This window comes from Engraulis encrasicolus, chromosome 19 (assembly GCF_034702125.1).
Source record: "Engraulis encrasicolus isolate BLACKSEA-1 chromosome 19, IST_EnEncr_1.0, whole genome shotgun sequence".
NCBI classification, from domain to species: domain Eukaryota; kingdom Metazoa; phylum Chordata; class Actinopteri; order Clupeiformes; family Engraulidae; genus Engraulis; species Engraulis encrasicolus.
In genome coordinates, this window is record NC_085875.1 from 16,847,506 (window position 1) to 16,863,445 (window position 15,940).

Sequence of the window (15,940 nt, forward strand, 5' to 3'; positions counted from 1 at the left end):
TGTAAATTAACTCATAAATTGTTTGACTCTGATGAAGACGCACTGCGTCGAAACGTTAGTCATGCTTGCACCACATTAAAATCAGAAAAACGTATCCTGTGTGCTCCAGTCATCCTTGGCCCAGTCTCCTTTGAAGTGGACCTTCTTGCTCCAAACTGAATACAGTCCCAGACTGTGAGCACCAAGAAAGCTAGAGCGCAAGTGACCTCCTTTCCTTTGTAAATTAACTCTCTTGTGTTTTGGTGCTTGCAGTGCATCTCCCTCAGAGCAGTTTTCTGGGAATGTTGACCCTTTACATTATAAAAACAGTACAATCAAAGTCATATAAAATACCCCCCACTCAATACATCAGGGGTGGGGAACCTTTTTCATTCGAAGGGCCACTTCAAATTACTCCGAGGGCCGTAAAAGTCCTCCGAGGGCCGGACTATGAACACAAACCAGGATTTCCCCCTGCACTTCAGGCCTATATTGAAGACAGCCACCTTTAAAACTTACCTTACCCTCTATAGGTCCCTTGAATGTAACTTAATTGAATTGCAAATGTAATTTCTATGATTCTTTTACAAAATATGTCATATTTCATGTGAAGCTGCAAAACATTAAAATTGTCTCGGGGGCCTGATAAAACTGCCTTAAAGGAACAGACCACCCTTTTTTGATTTTCACATATTTGCAGTATATCCCAACAGTATTCATGAATGTGCATATCATTTTCGTCTCAGTGTTTTCAGTACTTAGATTTATTGGATCAGAATTATTAGCATAGCTTAGCATAATCACTGGAAGTAACTGGTATCTTTAGCATCAAGCCACAAGTGGTCACTGGATGGAATTAAATTGCCGTTTTACACTCTGGTGAATTTTACATTAATTTTAAAATGGTTTATAAGTACATTTGATTGTGTTTTATTTTGTACCATAGACTTGCATTGCTATGCCTAATGTGGCTATACTGTTAAACGGGGCAATGCAAACACATAGACGAAAATTATATGCACATTCATAAATAATGCTTGGAAATACTGCACATATGTGAAAATCAAAAAAGGGTGGTCTGTGGTCTGTTCCGCAAACGGCCCTCCAGACATAGGTTCCCCACCCCTGCTATACGTTATAAAAACAGTACAATCTGCATTCTACTTTCATATTCTACAGTTACAGTTTTGAAGCCTCAGTTTCACTGAAATCCGTCATTTATCCATTTTCCCCACACCTCTCTGCTATCCCATCCCTCTTCTCGACAACAGCGGAGTCGGACATCAAGGTGCCCACGACGACAGCGCCCCTGTCCAGCCAGATGGGCGTCGCCGTCGGCAGTGTCGTCAGCGGCGGTGGTGTCGTGGGTCCCGCCTCCCCTTCCTCCTCCTCCTCCTCTCCCCCGCTGCCTGGCGGCGGGCCCCCGGGGGCCCCGGACTCCAATCCGCACATGATCCCTCGGCGCCACGCCCCTGTGGAGGCGCTGGCCCGCCAGGGCTCCTTTCGGGGTTTCCCGGCGCTCAGCCAGAAGACCTCGCCCTTCAAGCGCCAGCTCTCCCTGCGCATGAACGAGCTGCCCTCCACGATGCAGCGCAAGACCGACTTCCCCATGAAGAACACGGGTGAGTGGCACAAGCTGTCTTACTATTAACTGGTGCTCTTGAAAGATAGACCGACTTCCCCATGAAGAACACGGGTGAGTCAGAGATTCTTTAAGTATATAGAGATATGCCAACATACCGTAATAGGTTTCTATGGGCACCTAAAGTGACCAGGTTCCGGTCTGCCTAAAGGTGCGTGTCATAATGCTCCTAGAATGAATAGAACAGTCCTTAGGTCTGCCTAAAGGGGGAGCACAAGCACAAGTGGAGGAGGCAAGGTTGCATATTGTAACACACTCAGAAACTGCTCCAGCAGATGTCATGGTTGTAGGTATTTATATGATTATGGCGGTACAGCAATTCTGAGGGATTTGTTCAGATAGCCAAAAGAGTTCTTTTCACCAGAAAACTCTGTTTGGAGTTTCAGCTCTCTGGCTTTGAAATGCACAGCAAGAAATCTTGATCCTCCTACAGGGTGCTGCTTCGCTCTCTAGTCCTAGTTCTGCATCCCGGTTTTAGGCCTCCGATTGTGTTTGCCGCCAATGTACTGAACCTTCAGCTTCATTTTTACTCTAATTGGGAGGGATAGTAATCTCATCGCCCCCTGCTGGCAACGTTCCAAGCCTCTGCATCAAATGAATGTTTTTTTTTCTTTAAAAAAATTACATCTCGGTCCTGACGACCAAGTAGGAGCAGTGGCTGTCATATTTTATGCATGTTGGGCCCGTTGGATCGATTCAGGTGGTAAAATGTTCGTTTTTTAACTGATCTGAACTGATTTTGATATTCTTTAAAAAGCTAATACAGAATACACTGACTCGCATGTGTGACGTGTTTACTTTATATAATTAGCATAGCCAAACATTAGCCAGAGAGGGTGTTACTCGTCATTACAGAAGCCATCATATCTACTAGAGAAGCTAAAACCAAACCAAACTAATCGAGTGTATATGTGTAATAAGAATCCAATATGGAACTCACTGGATTACAAGGATGTGAAGAAACGCGAAGAACTTGCGTTCGTTAGTTTCCCTGTGTTGTCTATGGGGCACCTAAGTCACGCCCTTCTACTTCCGATCCGTGGGGCTGGAGCGCTCAAAATTTTGAATGCGAGTTAATGGAGCGAGTCAAGCTAAATCCTCATCCCGTTTGGCATGTGCTCCGGATTTCACATATGATGACAGTGAATTTGAAAGGTTTGGATTAACGTCGTAAGACCACTCATTTTCGACACGCAAGAAACTTTATTTTAGCTTTTGTGTAAAACTGTGTTAGAGACTACACGTGCGCCTCGCATATCTGACGTGAACCGATGCACAGCCAACCCTACCGCTGCACCGTGGCTTAAGTGGCTGCACGTCGGACATGCGACGTCTGTTGTGTAGTCCAAATAATTACATATTTTTGCACACACACAACTCAAAAATCGCTTGCCAAGTGAAGTCAACAAACACACCATTGGTTGTTATTAATTCTGAGGCACAGCATACAGTGCCCTCCATTATTATTGGCACCCCTGGTTGAGATGTGTTTTTTAGCTTCCAATTATTATTATTTTTCTCTAAATAATATGGGACCTTAATGGAAAAAAAGAGAAAAATCCAACCTTCAATACAAGTGCATTTATTCAGTGGGGAAAAAATCCCACATAAAGAAATAATTATTTGACATCAAATAATGTGTGTCACAATTATTAGCACCCCTGTTGTTAATATTTTGTACAACCCCCTTTTGCCAACAAAACAGCACCTAATCTTCTCCTATAATGTTTCACAAGATGGGAAAAGACAGAAAGAGGGATCTTCAGCCATTCCTCTTTGCAGAATCTCTCTCAATCATCCAGAGACCTGGGTCCTCTCCTCTGTACTCTCCTCTTCAGCTCACCCCACAGGTTCTCAATGGGGTTGAGGTCTGGGGACTGAGATGGCCATGGGAGGAGCTTGATTTTGTGTCTGGTTAACCATTTCTGTGTAGATTTGGCCATATGTTTAGGGTCATTGTCTTGCTGAAAGACCCAGTGACGACCCATCTTCAGCTTTTTGGCAGAGGGCAACAGATTTTGATTTAAAATGTCCTGGTATTTCAAAGCATTCATGATGCCATGCACCCTAACAAGCTTCCCAGGGCCTTTGGAAGCGAAACAGCCCCACAGCATCACTGACCCACCCCCATACTTCACAGTGGGTATGAGGTGCTTTTCAGCATGCGCATCTTCCGTGGCACGCCAGACCCACTTAGAGTGTTTGTTGCCAAAAAGCTCAATCTTGGTCTCATCTGACCAAAGCACACGGTCCCCAGTTGAAGCCCCAATACCGCTGGGCGAACTCCAGACGTTTGCGTTTATGATTGTGGGTGAGGAAAGGTTTTCTCCGTGCATGCCTCCCAAACAGCTTGTTGGCGTGTAGACAGCTCCTGATGGTTGATTTGGAGACTGTGTGACCCCAGGATGCTACCATTTGTTGTAATTCTGTAACAGTGAGCTTTGGAGATATTTTTATTTCTCTTACCATCCTCCTCACTGTGCGTGGTGGCAAAATAAACTTGGGTCCTCGTCCAGGCTTGTTTACCACTGTTCCAGTTGTTTTGAACTTCTTAATTATTCCTCTCACAGTAGATATGGGCAGCTGCAGTTGAGTGGCAATCTTCTTGTAGCCTCTGCCTGACCTGTGAAGGTCGACGCACATCTGCCTCACTTGTATGCTGTGTTCCTTTGTCTTTCCCATGTTTAAGAGTGGATAAGAGAAATGGCCTAGGTGTCACGTCATATTTATACCCCAGGGAAACAGGAAGTGATGAATTACTAATTAAATGTTCCTACATACTCTGGTAAACTTTGTAAACTACTGTAGAAATGACAGAAATGCTTCAATTATATTTATTTCCTGGGAATTGTTAAGGGTGCCAATAATTGTGGAACAGGTGATTTAATGAAAAATAATTATTTTTTAGTCAGGGATTTTTTTTATTTTCCTACAATTCATTTGAGTTGAAGGCTACATTTTCCTAAAATTTTCAGTGTGACAGTATTCTTCTGCAATAAACACTGAATTTATTTTAAGGCTTTTAACACATCTCAACCAGGGGTGCCAATAATTATGGAGGGCACTGTATGTGTGATCGACGGGGAAATGCGAGGTGGGTCGGAAAATAGCTTTGATCAGTCCATTACAGCCCAGTCAAAAGTGTTTGCGTTCCCAGCCCCACAAGCCGTCCGGAAGGGGTGGAGACTTAGGTGCCCCATGAGGCGCGAAGCACAGCATGCTGGGAGCTGTAGTCCGTTTCTGACCAGATGGGCACAATTTGTACTTTTCTTAAAAGGGCAAAAAATGACTCGAAATTTCGACAGCTAGTAGTTCATCCTATTGTGTAAGCTGAAACATGTGTCTGGTGTGTTAGTTCAGCGTCATATCTTTGTGGGAATTTTTTTTTTTTAACTTGTCTATGGGAGTTGCAATAGGATCGCCCTGGTGGTCGGAACGTAACCGCTAGGATCGCTGTTTTCCACTTTCCCTCCCAATGCTCCCCCTCGCCCCCATGGAATTCAGGTCAATATGGCAAAATCTAGCGTCTCCAGGGTTTTGGGGCTATATTGGTCTGGAAATCATCTGTCACATCGGCAAACCCTGCTGAGTATATTGCTATATTGCAGGAAGTGGATGAATGATAAGAACATGATGACATGTTCTTCTGGGAATAGTAATTGAGTCATGATTGCTTTGACCCGTCAACACTAAGGCCCGCCAACAGCAATTCAAACACACACTATGCGCACCCTAGAGATGTGTACTTTCCCACTAAACCCAATGATCGATTAACTTCACTTCCCACAAATTGAGAAGTGTTTCCCCATTGTTCTTGTAATAGAATGCCTATCAAAATATCCCTTCGCTTTATTTGTATTTGAGTTAACAGTGGAAATTAGACTTTAATGACCCAATACAATGGTTGTTGATACAAATGTTGATTGTTTAACAGCTTGATAATCAAATAACAATTAAAACGCAATCATCATAATTATCTGCTGCATTATGCTCAATGTGTGTTGATGTTAGAGGAAGATAGAGAATGCGTGCACATGTACAAGATAATTTGGTGGCACATTGTCAACAAGGTGAAGTAACACTTCCGATCACAATGCAACACAGGACTGTGAATGAAACGTCCGCTTTCCCGTACAGCCTAATTGAATCTCTGCAGATTGTTTTCAAACTGCTGTTCCCAGGGGAATGATCAATAGTACTTTTCCTGCTCCGGCTGTGTTGTGTTCAGAAAAAGGTCCATTTGGTAACAGGGCCAAATGCATCCTCGTAGGAACATTGCCACATTTGTGTTGTGTCCGTATTCAGCCGTAGGTTAACAACAAGAACACAAACCCCACTGATTGATGGCTGAAGGACTTGCTCCGTCATTATTGCTTGTTATATACAACTGATGTTGAAAGTTTTACAGCAGTTGGCCATGCTTCTCTGTGAGAAGTAGATGATGCCAACAGCCCTTTTACTTTTACTTCATCTAGAGTTGTCTGACCTCCTTAATGTGGCAGCTTCATTCTTCTGTTTTATGTGTTGTGTAGTTCTGGGCTCATTAAAACTTCAGCTGTCTGGCTTGCTGGCTCGCTACATATCATGTGAACTGGTGTTTGTAAACAAACCAGGAAAGATGTGGTGTTTGGCATTATATATTTGCCTGCTGCTAAAATATTGAAACAAAACTTAATCCAGCTGCTCTCTATGCCGCTTTGAAGGCTCATCTGTGTGGCCTTTCTTGTCCGATTCTTTCTGATATCAGCATCCGCTCCTTGGACATTTTAATCTTGCGTTTGTGTGTTTGTGTGAATTCATTTGGTGTGTCTTCTCCTGCGTTACTGATCCAGAGCTGGAGGATGAGAGAGTAATAAGCTTCAGCTTCAGCCCCTTGTGTGTACACACCTTGGGTTTGTGTGTAGGATGAGATGCATTATTCATTCTAAAGGAAACCAAGAATACGGGTCAGTGTGTCTCTTGTACCCAGTGCTAAAGTTATAGTTCCAGATCTGGAGGGAGAGGGAGACGGCATCAGGTCCTTGTGTACCTTGTGTTTATGTGTGTAGTAGAGATGTATTATTCATTCAAAAGGAAACAAAGTACTGTATCTGCATTTCATCTTGTCTGTATTTCGGAGCTGGAGGCTGAGGGGGGACAGCATCAGCTCCCTGTGTTTGTGTCAGGGTTTGACACTGGCACCTGAAAACCGGCCAAACGCTGGTAAAACTTGGCTGTGGCTGGTAACAATTTCAGTGTCACTAGCCAATTTGGCAGGTAGCTTATTCTGTGGCATGACAGACTGTATTAGAAAAGCCTATATTCTGCACTTTGCCCCTGGTGTTTCAATTGTTATTGTGCATTTAGGTTCAAGAAAAAGCCCAGTTACTCAGTTTCTATTTGTTTGATTTATTTCCATGTAGAAAGCTATGCACTCATCTTCTTGTTTAGCACCTCATCTTCTGAGGTTAGATGCACAGTGGCTTGTAGAATAGCTGGATGGCTAGTGACTCGGGAAAACCACTAGCCACAGTGGCAGGCAAGTTAAAAAGTTAATGTCAAGCCCTGGTTTGTGTGTGTACACAGTAATGCCCAGTCATCAAAATCAATAACACAGTGAGAAGGGGGAGAATTGATCCTGTCGTGGCCAACCGGTGGGGCACTGACTCACCTGCCATGCGACTGACCCGGGTTCGATTCCCGGCCCCGGGTCCTTTGCCGGCCCCTCCCCATCTCTCTCCCAGTTCACTTCCTGTCCACCTCTCACACTGTCCTGTCGAATTGAAGTCGAAAAAGACGAAAAAAGACAACTTTAAAAAAAGATAAGAGAAGGGGGAGAATTGCCTTCTCACAATGTGTGTAAGGATGGGATATTGGTATCGATGTATCGGTATCGGGTTCAGATACCAACATATTTCAAAGATCGGATCGGAATTTTCCCAAAATATCGGAATTTTCCTGATACAGACATTGAGTCAGGTGCAATGCTAATTTGAAATCATAACACTTGCGTATTACTTTTCAGGATGGGATTGTTACTTTTTTTACTTGTTACTTTTTGCTTATTAATTGGTTTCCTGTTCTTCTGACTCCCTTTTCTGACCAAATAGTCTGCTTGGGCCTACCCCAAGTTGAAACCCATGCATATATGTGGTTTTGGTATTGGATCGGAGTAGTATCGGTATCGGCAGATATCCAAATTTAGAAGTCTGGATCGGATCGGAAAGTGAAAAAATGTGTATCGGTGCATCCCTAAATGTGTGTGTGTTGTGTTTTCCTGTGCTATTATAGTTCCAGATCTGGAGGGAGAGGGGGACAGCATCAGTTCCTTGTGTACCTTGTGTTTATGTGTGTAGTTGAGATGTATTATTCATTCAAAAGGAAACAAAGTACTGTATCTGTATTCATCCACTCTACTGAAGTTTCAGAGCTGGAGGGAAAGGGGGATGGCATCAGCGCCCTGTGTTTGTGTGTGTGTAGCACAGGAGAAGACACACCAAATGACTTTACACACACAAACACAAGATATACTGTCCAAGGAGCGGATGCTGATGTCAGAAAGAATCCGACAAGATAGGCAACACAGATGGCGTTAAAAGCGGCAAAGAGTGGGGGGGGGGCGCTGTGGCGCAGCGCGCTAAGCCCCCCACACTTGGGCTTGCATGCCCATGGGGACCCCGTTTCGAGTCCGTTTCTCAACCCTACCCCATCTCTCTCTCCACACTCACTTCCTGTCGCACCTTCACGGTCCTATCCCAAATAAAGGCCCAAAAAGCCCATGAAAAAATATCTTTAAAAGCGGCAAAGAGAGCAGCTGAGGGGAGGCTGTGTTGTTTGTTTTATGTACAGTAAAATAGCACAGTGAGAAGGGGAGAGAATTGCCTTCTCACAATGTGTGTGTGTTGTGTGTTCTCCTGTGCTACTATAGTTCCAGAGCTGGAGGGCGAGGGGGACAGCATCAGCTCGCTGTGTACCCAGATCACCTCTGCCTTCAGCGGGCCCCCAGAGGACCCCTTCAGCTCCGCACCCATGCCCAAGCCCAGCTCCTCGCCACAGTCCCCCGTCGCCCCTGGCACAGGTACGCGCAACACCGTGTGTGTGTGTTTGTGCGTGCGTGCGTGTGTGCGAGGGCGAGACAGAACATGTATGCTTGCGTGTGTGTGTGTGCGTGTATGTGCGTGCGTGCGTGCGTGCATGCCTGTGTGCATGTGTATCTATGCAACGCATGAGTTGTTCGTGTCTGTGTGTGCTGTTGTAGGCCACGTCTATCTTCACAATTGCACTGATCTTCCGATGTGTAGCTGTCTTGTGCTGATTTGTTTATTTACAAGCCATGCTAGCACTAACCTAGAGTGTTTATTTATCTCTTCTGATTCCTTTGCTGTGACATGCCCCTTCTGCTTTCTCTTATTAATGTTTGCCCTAAATTTTTCCACGTTTGTCATGAATGCATTTTGTTTTTCTTGCTTCACGCTCTGACACTCTGCTCCCTTTACCCCCCTGCCCTCTCCCTGCCCCATCCTATTACCCCTTTACCCCTGCCCTCTCCCTTTACCCCTGCCCTCTCCCTTTACCCCTGTCCCCTCCCTTTACCCCTGCCCTCTCCCCTGCCCTCTCCCTGCCCTCTCCCTTTACCCCTGCCCTCTCCCCTGCCCTCTCCCCTGCCCTCTCCCTTTACCCCTGCCCTCTCCCTGCCCTCTCCCTGCCCTCTCCCCTGCCCTCTCCCTTTACCCCTGCCCTCTCCCTGCCCTCTCCCTGCCCCATCCTATTACCCCTTTACCCCTGCCCTCTCCCTTTACCCCTGCCCTCTCCCTGCCCTCTCCCTTTACCCCTGCCCTCTCCCTGCCCTCTCCCTTTACCCCTGCCCTCTCCCCTGCCCTCTCCCTGCCCTCTCCCTTTACCCCTGCCCTCTCCCTTTACCCCTGCCCTCTCCCTTTACCCCTGCCCTCTCCCTTTACCCCTGCCCTCTCCCCTGCCCTCTCCCTGCCCTCTCCCTTTACCCCTTTACCCCTGCCCTCTCCCTTTACCCCTGCCCTCTCCCTGCCCCATCCTATTACCCCTTTACCCCTGCCCTCTCCCTTTACCCCTGCCCTCTCCCTGCCCCATCCTACCCAACCCCACTCTTGCCTTACCCCCCAAACCCACCCCTATCCTCTCCTCCCCTACCCTCTCCTACCCTTACCCTTCCCATCCCTACCCTCTCCTCCATAACCCCTCTCTTGCCTCCCCTACCCTCTTCTCCCCTTACCCTTCCCACCCCTACCCTCTTCTCCCCTTACCCTTCCCACACCTACCCTCTTCTCCCATTACCACCAAACCCACCCCTATCCTCTTCAACCCTGCCCCTTCCCACCCCTACCCTCTCCATAACCCCTCAACCTACCACTACCCTCTCCTACCCTATACCCTAACCACCCCTATCCCCACCCCTACCCTCTTCTCCATAACCCCTCTCTCTCCCCCCTCCCCCTTGTTGTGTTCTGGCTGTAGTGAATGGCTCGGCTCCTGCCTTCCCCCCTCCCCCTGCCCCTGCCCCTGCCCCTCCCGTTGTCACGGTTAATCCCCCAGCGCTGCCTCCTCCGCTGCCTGCGCGTGAAACTAACCCTTGGGCCAAAGCCCCCCCGGCCCCCACCGGCGCCCCCATCGCAGGTAAGAGACACGGCACCGCCTGGCATGCCTGCCACTCATTGGTTCACAGACTTATCCTCCAGTTCACAACAACATTGCTATTGGCTGACAGGCTTGGCTGTCGTCACTGTCTGAATGAGTCCTGTCACAGCGCTTTTGTTGATTTTAGCGACTTCATAAAAATATCTCCATATTGCAAAATTACTCATCGTCAAAACAACATTCACGATCATTTCGCAGACGATAGATATCGCCCACCCTTAGCCACAACACAGCGCAAGCATATGCAAGCAATGTCCAGCAAAGCCCAAACAGAGTAAAACCAATCATACCCATACCTAGCCACGCACAGCTAAGTACAACGCAGAAAAGCCAAGCACGAACAACTGTCACTCACCAGAAATCCATGTTTGTCGTCCACCACGCCGCATTGCTCAGTGCAGAACAGTTGAGCCTATAGCCTAGCACAGCTGCATATCAACTATCAGCCGCATAGCCTTTTGTTTTCAGCACCCAGGAATCCTTAGTTTGCCCCGTTGCATAAGATGTTTGATCAAAGCTCTTCTAAACCGACTTGGAAGGGCCGGAATTCATTGTTGCTGATGTAGCTCATTTTAAGTTAGTTTGCTGAAGTTTGCTTGACCCCATTAAGATGCTTTTAGCTAAGCTTTGAGATGTGGTGAAATGGTAGCCTGTTACGTTCAATATCTTTGCTTGTTCAAAGTGTCGCTATATTTACAGAAGCAATTCTGTTTATATTTTTGATAAGCACAATGAATTTCAGGGACCGAGCTCTTTTTCCCATCCTGTACAGCAGTGGTTCTTAACCTTTTTTTCTTAGCGCACCCCCTTACCTGTGCCGAAGACAAGCTGCGTACCCCCATCCCAAACTTCTACATGTGTATATGCACTACAAAATGATAAATGAGTGATTAATTACAATGATTCTCGCTTGAGACGTGAATCAATACCTGAATGACTTTAAATGAGAACCAAAACTTGTTTAATTTGGACTTAATTTGGCCTAATTATAATGTTTGCAAGTATAATTTTGGTCACAACCTCTACACAAACAAAATTCTGTGCACCCCCTGGAATCTCTGGCGCACCCCCAGGGGGTGCCCACACCCCAGGTTAAGAACCACTGCTGTACAGTATTCTGGTAGAATATGTGGGGATGTGAAATTTAGCACATAATACCTAGTAGCTCCTGACGCCTTGTAAATGTATTGCATTGTGTGTGTGCGTGCATGGCGTGTGCGTGCGTGTGTGTGTTTTGTCCTGTAGGCGGAGACTGGAGCAGCCCCGTAGCGGGCGTGACCGCCTCCCTGCCCACGGCCACCCTGACCCCCCCGTCAGGCCCCGCCGCCGCGTCCCACCGCCGCACCCCCTCCGAGGCCGACCGCTGGCTGGAGGAGGTGACCCGATCCGTACGCGCCCCGCAATCCTCCACACCCCCCGCCCAGCCCTTCCCCACGGCGGTCGCAGCAGCCCCCGCGCCTGTACCCGTTCAGATGCCCGTGTCCGTTCCCGCGCCCGCCCCCATGGCCCCTATCGTCGCCGCTCCCGTGGCCTTCATGCCCTCCTCGCAGCCCGTGACAGTGCCCCTCCTGCCCCCGCGCCAAACCGCCGGCTACCACCCGCAGCCCTCGGCGCCCGCCTACCCGCTCGCCAACGGCCTGCCGTACGGTGGCGGCGGCGGCGGGCAGCCCAGCAGCGTGCCCGTGGTGGGCATCACGCCCTCCCAGATGGTGGCCAACGTCTTCGGCTCGCCGCAGCCCCAGCAGCCAATCGCAGTGCCGCCGCCACCGCAGCCTTTCATCGGCCAGCAGCAGCTCCCCCCGGTGGCGCAGTTTGGCGTTGACCCGCACATGCTCGCACAACCCCACCACCACCACCACCACCACCACAGCCCCTTCGGCAAGCCGCCGGTGGCACCGGTCATGGGCTCCGCCGTCATCGCCCCGCCGCCAATCAACGTCAACGTCAGCCTTCAGCCCCCTAACGGCAGTGCCACCTTCAACGGGACTGACAACTGGGCAGGTCCTGCGGCTGCTGCCAACGCTGCCACCGCTGCCTCCATGGTGTCAGTGCCACCCCAACAGCAGCCAACTGCGCCTGCACCACCACCGCCGCAGGCAGACGCCTTCGAAGCCCAGTGGGCGGCGCTAGAGAGCCGCTCGCACCAGCGCACCACGCCCTCGCCCACCAACCCCTTCTCCACCGAGCTGCACAAGACCTTCGAGATCCAGCTCTGAGCTGGGAGTCAGGGGAAGGGTGGGGTGGGAGTTAGATGATGTGGCCAGCGACCAGGGGATGCCAGGAGTTGGTGGTGATGGAGGGGGAGGTAAAGGTGGATGGGGGGGGTTAACGGGAGGAGAGGAGGTAGAGATGGTGAGGATGGACAGATGGACAATAAGCTTGTGCCATGAGGGGTGTGTGTGTGGGTGCGGTGGGGGGGATTGGGGTGTCAGTACCTATAGAGACAATGAGCGATGGATAGAGAGACAGAGAGAGAGAGAGAGACGGAGAAAGAGATGTATAACAGAGCTCCAGTCAGTCAAGCCTCTGTCATCGATTGTCATTGCTATTAAGCTCCATTACCCACTCATCTCTCTCTCTCTCTCTCTCTCTCTCTCTCTCTCTCTCTCTCTCTCTCTCTCTCTCTCTCTCTCTCTCTCTCTCTCTCTCTCTCTCTCTCTCTCTCTCTCTCTCTAATACTGCCTGTGGAACACTGGAGCAGACTATTCTCTGAATGCATGGCAAGTGAGCGGCGTGACAGTCTGTTCAACAGCTGCACTGATTCGCGTCACGTCCACAGTTGTCCAGAGTCAGATCCAAGTCATCCAGTTTGTTATGGGGGGGAAAAAAGACAAAAAGAAATACAAAAAAAAATAAAAATGGCATTCAAACCCTCACCTCACCTCAAAGAAGGATGGCGTGACGAGAGAGTTGCACGCTAAATGAGCGAGCGCGTCATCTCTTCTCCTCATCTCCTCCAAGTCGCCACTTGGCCTCCTCAGGATGTCTGATCTCCTCGCCACCTGGTGGACTGTAGCAGTACTGCAAGAGGAGCTGAGCTTCCAGATTACCTACTCTATAATGAGGAGTTTTCATAAAACTCTCTCTGTCTTTATCTGTTTATCTGTCTGTCTCTCTCTCTCTCTCTCTCTCTCTCTCTCTCTGAGGAAAAAGAAGAAGAATCAGAAGAAGAAATACATGAGAAGAAGAATGCCAAAATCTTTATTTTTATGCATTTTAGTATATTTTGAATAGCTTTGGAATCTAACAGAAAGAGTTGTAAAGTAATCTTGCCAAAGGTGCAGGGCTAGCTACACAATGAAAAATGATCCTGTGTGTGTATACAGATGATGAAACTATATTATATTATATATATATATTAAAAACTATATATATATATATATACTTGGATAGAACTATATTAACACACTCTCGGCTCTTGTCAATGTTGATTTTCTGTTATGTAAGAGACTGATTGAAGGGATGGTTGTTGTTTTTAGGTGATGTTTTATTATTTTTACTTTATTTTTTTCCTTTTTGGTCTTACCGTTGTTGTCGCTGAGGTTTCTGTGATTCGGATGCACCTCTCTTACTGTAAATAGCGAAAACATTGCAACTACAATCAATGTGGATCTTACAGCGGGGAGGGAGACGGTAGGAGTGAGGTGGTGGAGGTTGGGGGGGTAGACATCTCAGCACTGGAGTTCTGCTGCATAGAAGCAGACCAATACCGGGGGACACCCCGTCCCCGACTACCACCTCTCTCCTCCCTCCGCCTCACTCACTCTTGCTCTCCCTCCCTCTCTCTCTCTCTCTCTTTCTCGCTCTGTCTCTTTCTGAATCTCCTAACCACACACTCTTCATCTGTCTCTCCGTCTCTATCTCAGCATTTTTTCATTCTGTTGTACTGTCTTCTCTTGTCCACTTGTCAGTACTTTCAGTTTTACCTCCAGTTTTTGTTTTACTCTCGTGATAACTTAAGCTTGTCTTGTTTTTTTTTCTTCTTCTTTTTTTTATAAGGATTTTAACACTATTGACAGGTTTCATCTCTACTGGTTACCGTTTAAATGGTTTTTCTTTTCGGTTTTTATTGCACAAAAGCACTATAATGAATGATGATGTTGTTGGTTATGATGGATTTGAGTGTCAGATAGCCACATACTGGTGAGAGGCCTGGGGAGTGAGTATTCCAAGAACTGGGGCGCAGTAGTAAACCGGTTCAGCTGTCGTGCCGAAAAGCGAGTCCCTGCCAGAACACGAGTCCCCTCATTGAAACCAATGACATTTTTTGAGAGAAAATTATACTGTTTTTTGCAGAATGAATTACATAATTTATGAACTAAACATATGCTTATGAAACATTACTCGTCCTCCACTTGATATGAGCTATTTGAATGAAACCGTAACATTTGTTATGACAATTTTTCGATTATTTTATGGAAATAATACTGAAATTGTAACCAGCTCTTGATAATACTTCCAGAAGGATGATTTATTGATAGGCTTTCCATCTTAAATTTTGTCTGCAAAAATGGGTAAAAAAAGATCTGAAAAATTGGTCATTGGTTTCCATTGGTTTCAATGAGGGCACTCGTGTTCTGGCAGGGACTTGCTTTTCGGCACGACACAGCTTAACCTGGAGGTAGTGGTAAATCATCTAACAGGAGAGCCCCTGGAGTAGGGATGCACAATTAATCGAAAATAATCGAAGATCATGATAAAATCGTGAAATCGAAGTCGTGATTTAATCGTGGCAATAGTGACCTACCTTTGAGAGCGTCCTTGAAGCCAGAACATACTGACAGGCTGGTGTTTCTGGCCAGAAATCTGTCCACCCAAGTTTCATGCTATTGCCTTTACATAATCATTACAATTTTATTTTGCTCATCCCGTATATAATTCATTCTGGGTTATATTTCATCTTGTTATAATTTTTTTCTTAAATCTGCAAAAAATCAATAATCGTGATTAATGATCGCGATTACGATTTTGACCAAAATAATCGTGATTATGATTTTTTTTCCATAATCGTGCAGCCCTACCCTGGAGTCCTCTTTTTCTTAACAGAACAGAATCCATGGACTATCTATTAGCATGTTTACCACTTGCTCAAGGTTAACTCAACCAGGTTTACCACTTAACCATGTTCTTGGAAATCCCCCCCATGGAGAGGGCAGGTCTGGCATCAACCAGCTCTGTCTTCTCCTGGCACGAGAAGGCATGGCATTCCAGGTGGCGTTGTGGGTCAGTGGCTCAAGCTACTGACGGAGATGACATGAAGAGACTGTTGTCTGTTGTCCGTTTGGGTTCGTTCGTGTTCTTAACTCTGATTTGTTTTGTTTTGTTTGATTGTGTGTGTGTGTGTGTGTGTGTGTGTGTGTGTGTCTCTGTGTGTGTGTGTGTGTGTGTGTGTGTGTGTGTGTGTGTGTGTGTGTGTCTCTGTGTGTGTGTGTGTGTGTGTGTGTGTTATCAAACCTGTGAAAATGTTTTTGTCCCCCCCATGATTTTTTATTTCGTTATTTTATTTCACTTCTCTACAGAACAGTTGAATCTAAAAAGATTGAATAAAATGATGGTGGTAGAGTGTACTTGTCTCTGTATATGTCTCTCTCTTTGCGTGTGTGTGTGTGGGGGGGGGATTGCCTAAAATAACTTAACAACTTACCAGTTATTGATGACCAGTCTCTCAAA

At 47.0% G+C, this 15,940-nt stretch overlaps 1 protein-coding gene across 3 annotated transcripts in view; it reads left to right on the forward strand.

Moving 5' to 3' along the window:
• numb (NUMB endocytic adaptor protein) overlaps positions 1-15,837 on the forward strand; it is a 113,628-nt gene extending 97,791 nt beyond the window's left edge. For all 3 annotated transcript variants that reach the window (XM_063183705.1, XM_063183706.1, XM_063183707.1), the window contains exons 8-11: positions 1,251-1,601; positions 8,529-8,678; positions 10,091-10,249; positions 11,516-15,837. In XM_063183705.1, the coding sequence (XP_063039775.1) occupies positions 1,251-1,601; positions 8,529-8,678; positions 10,091-10,249; positions 11,516-12,486 (1,631 nt within the window). In that variant the 3' untranslated portion in view covers positions 12,487-15,837. The remainder of the gene's footprint in view (positions 1-1,250; positions 1,602-8,528; positions 8,679-10,090; positions 10,250-11,515) is intronic.
• Positions 15,838-15,940: the final 103 nt, after the last annotated feature.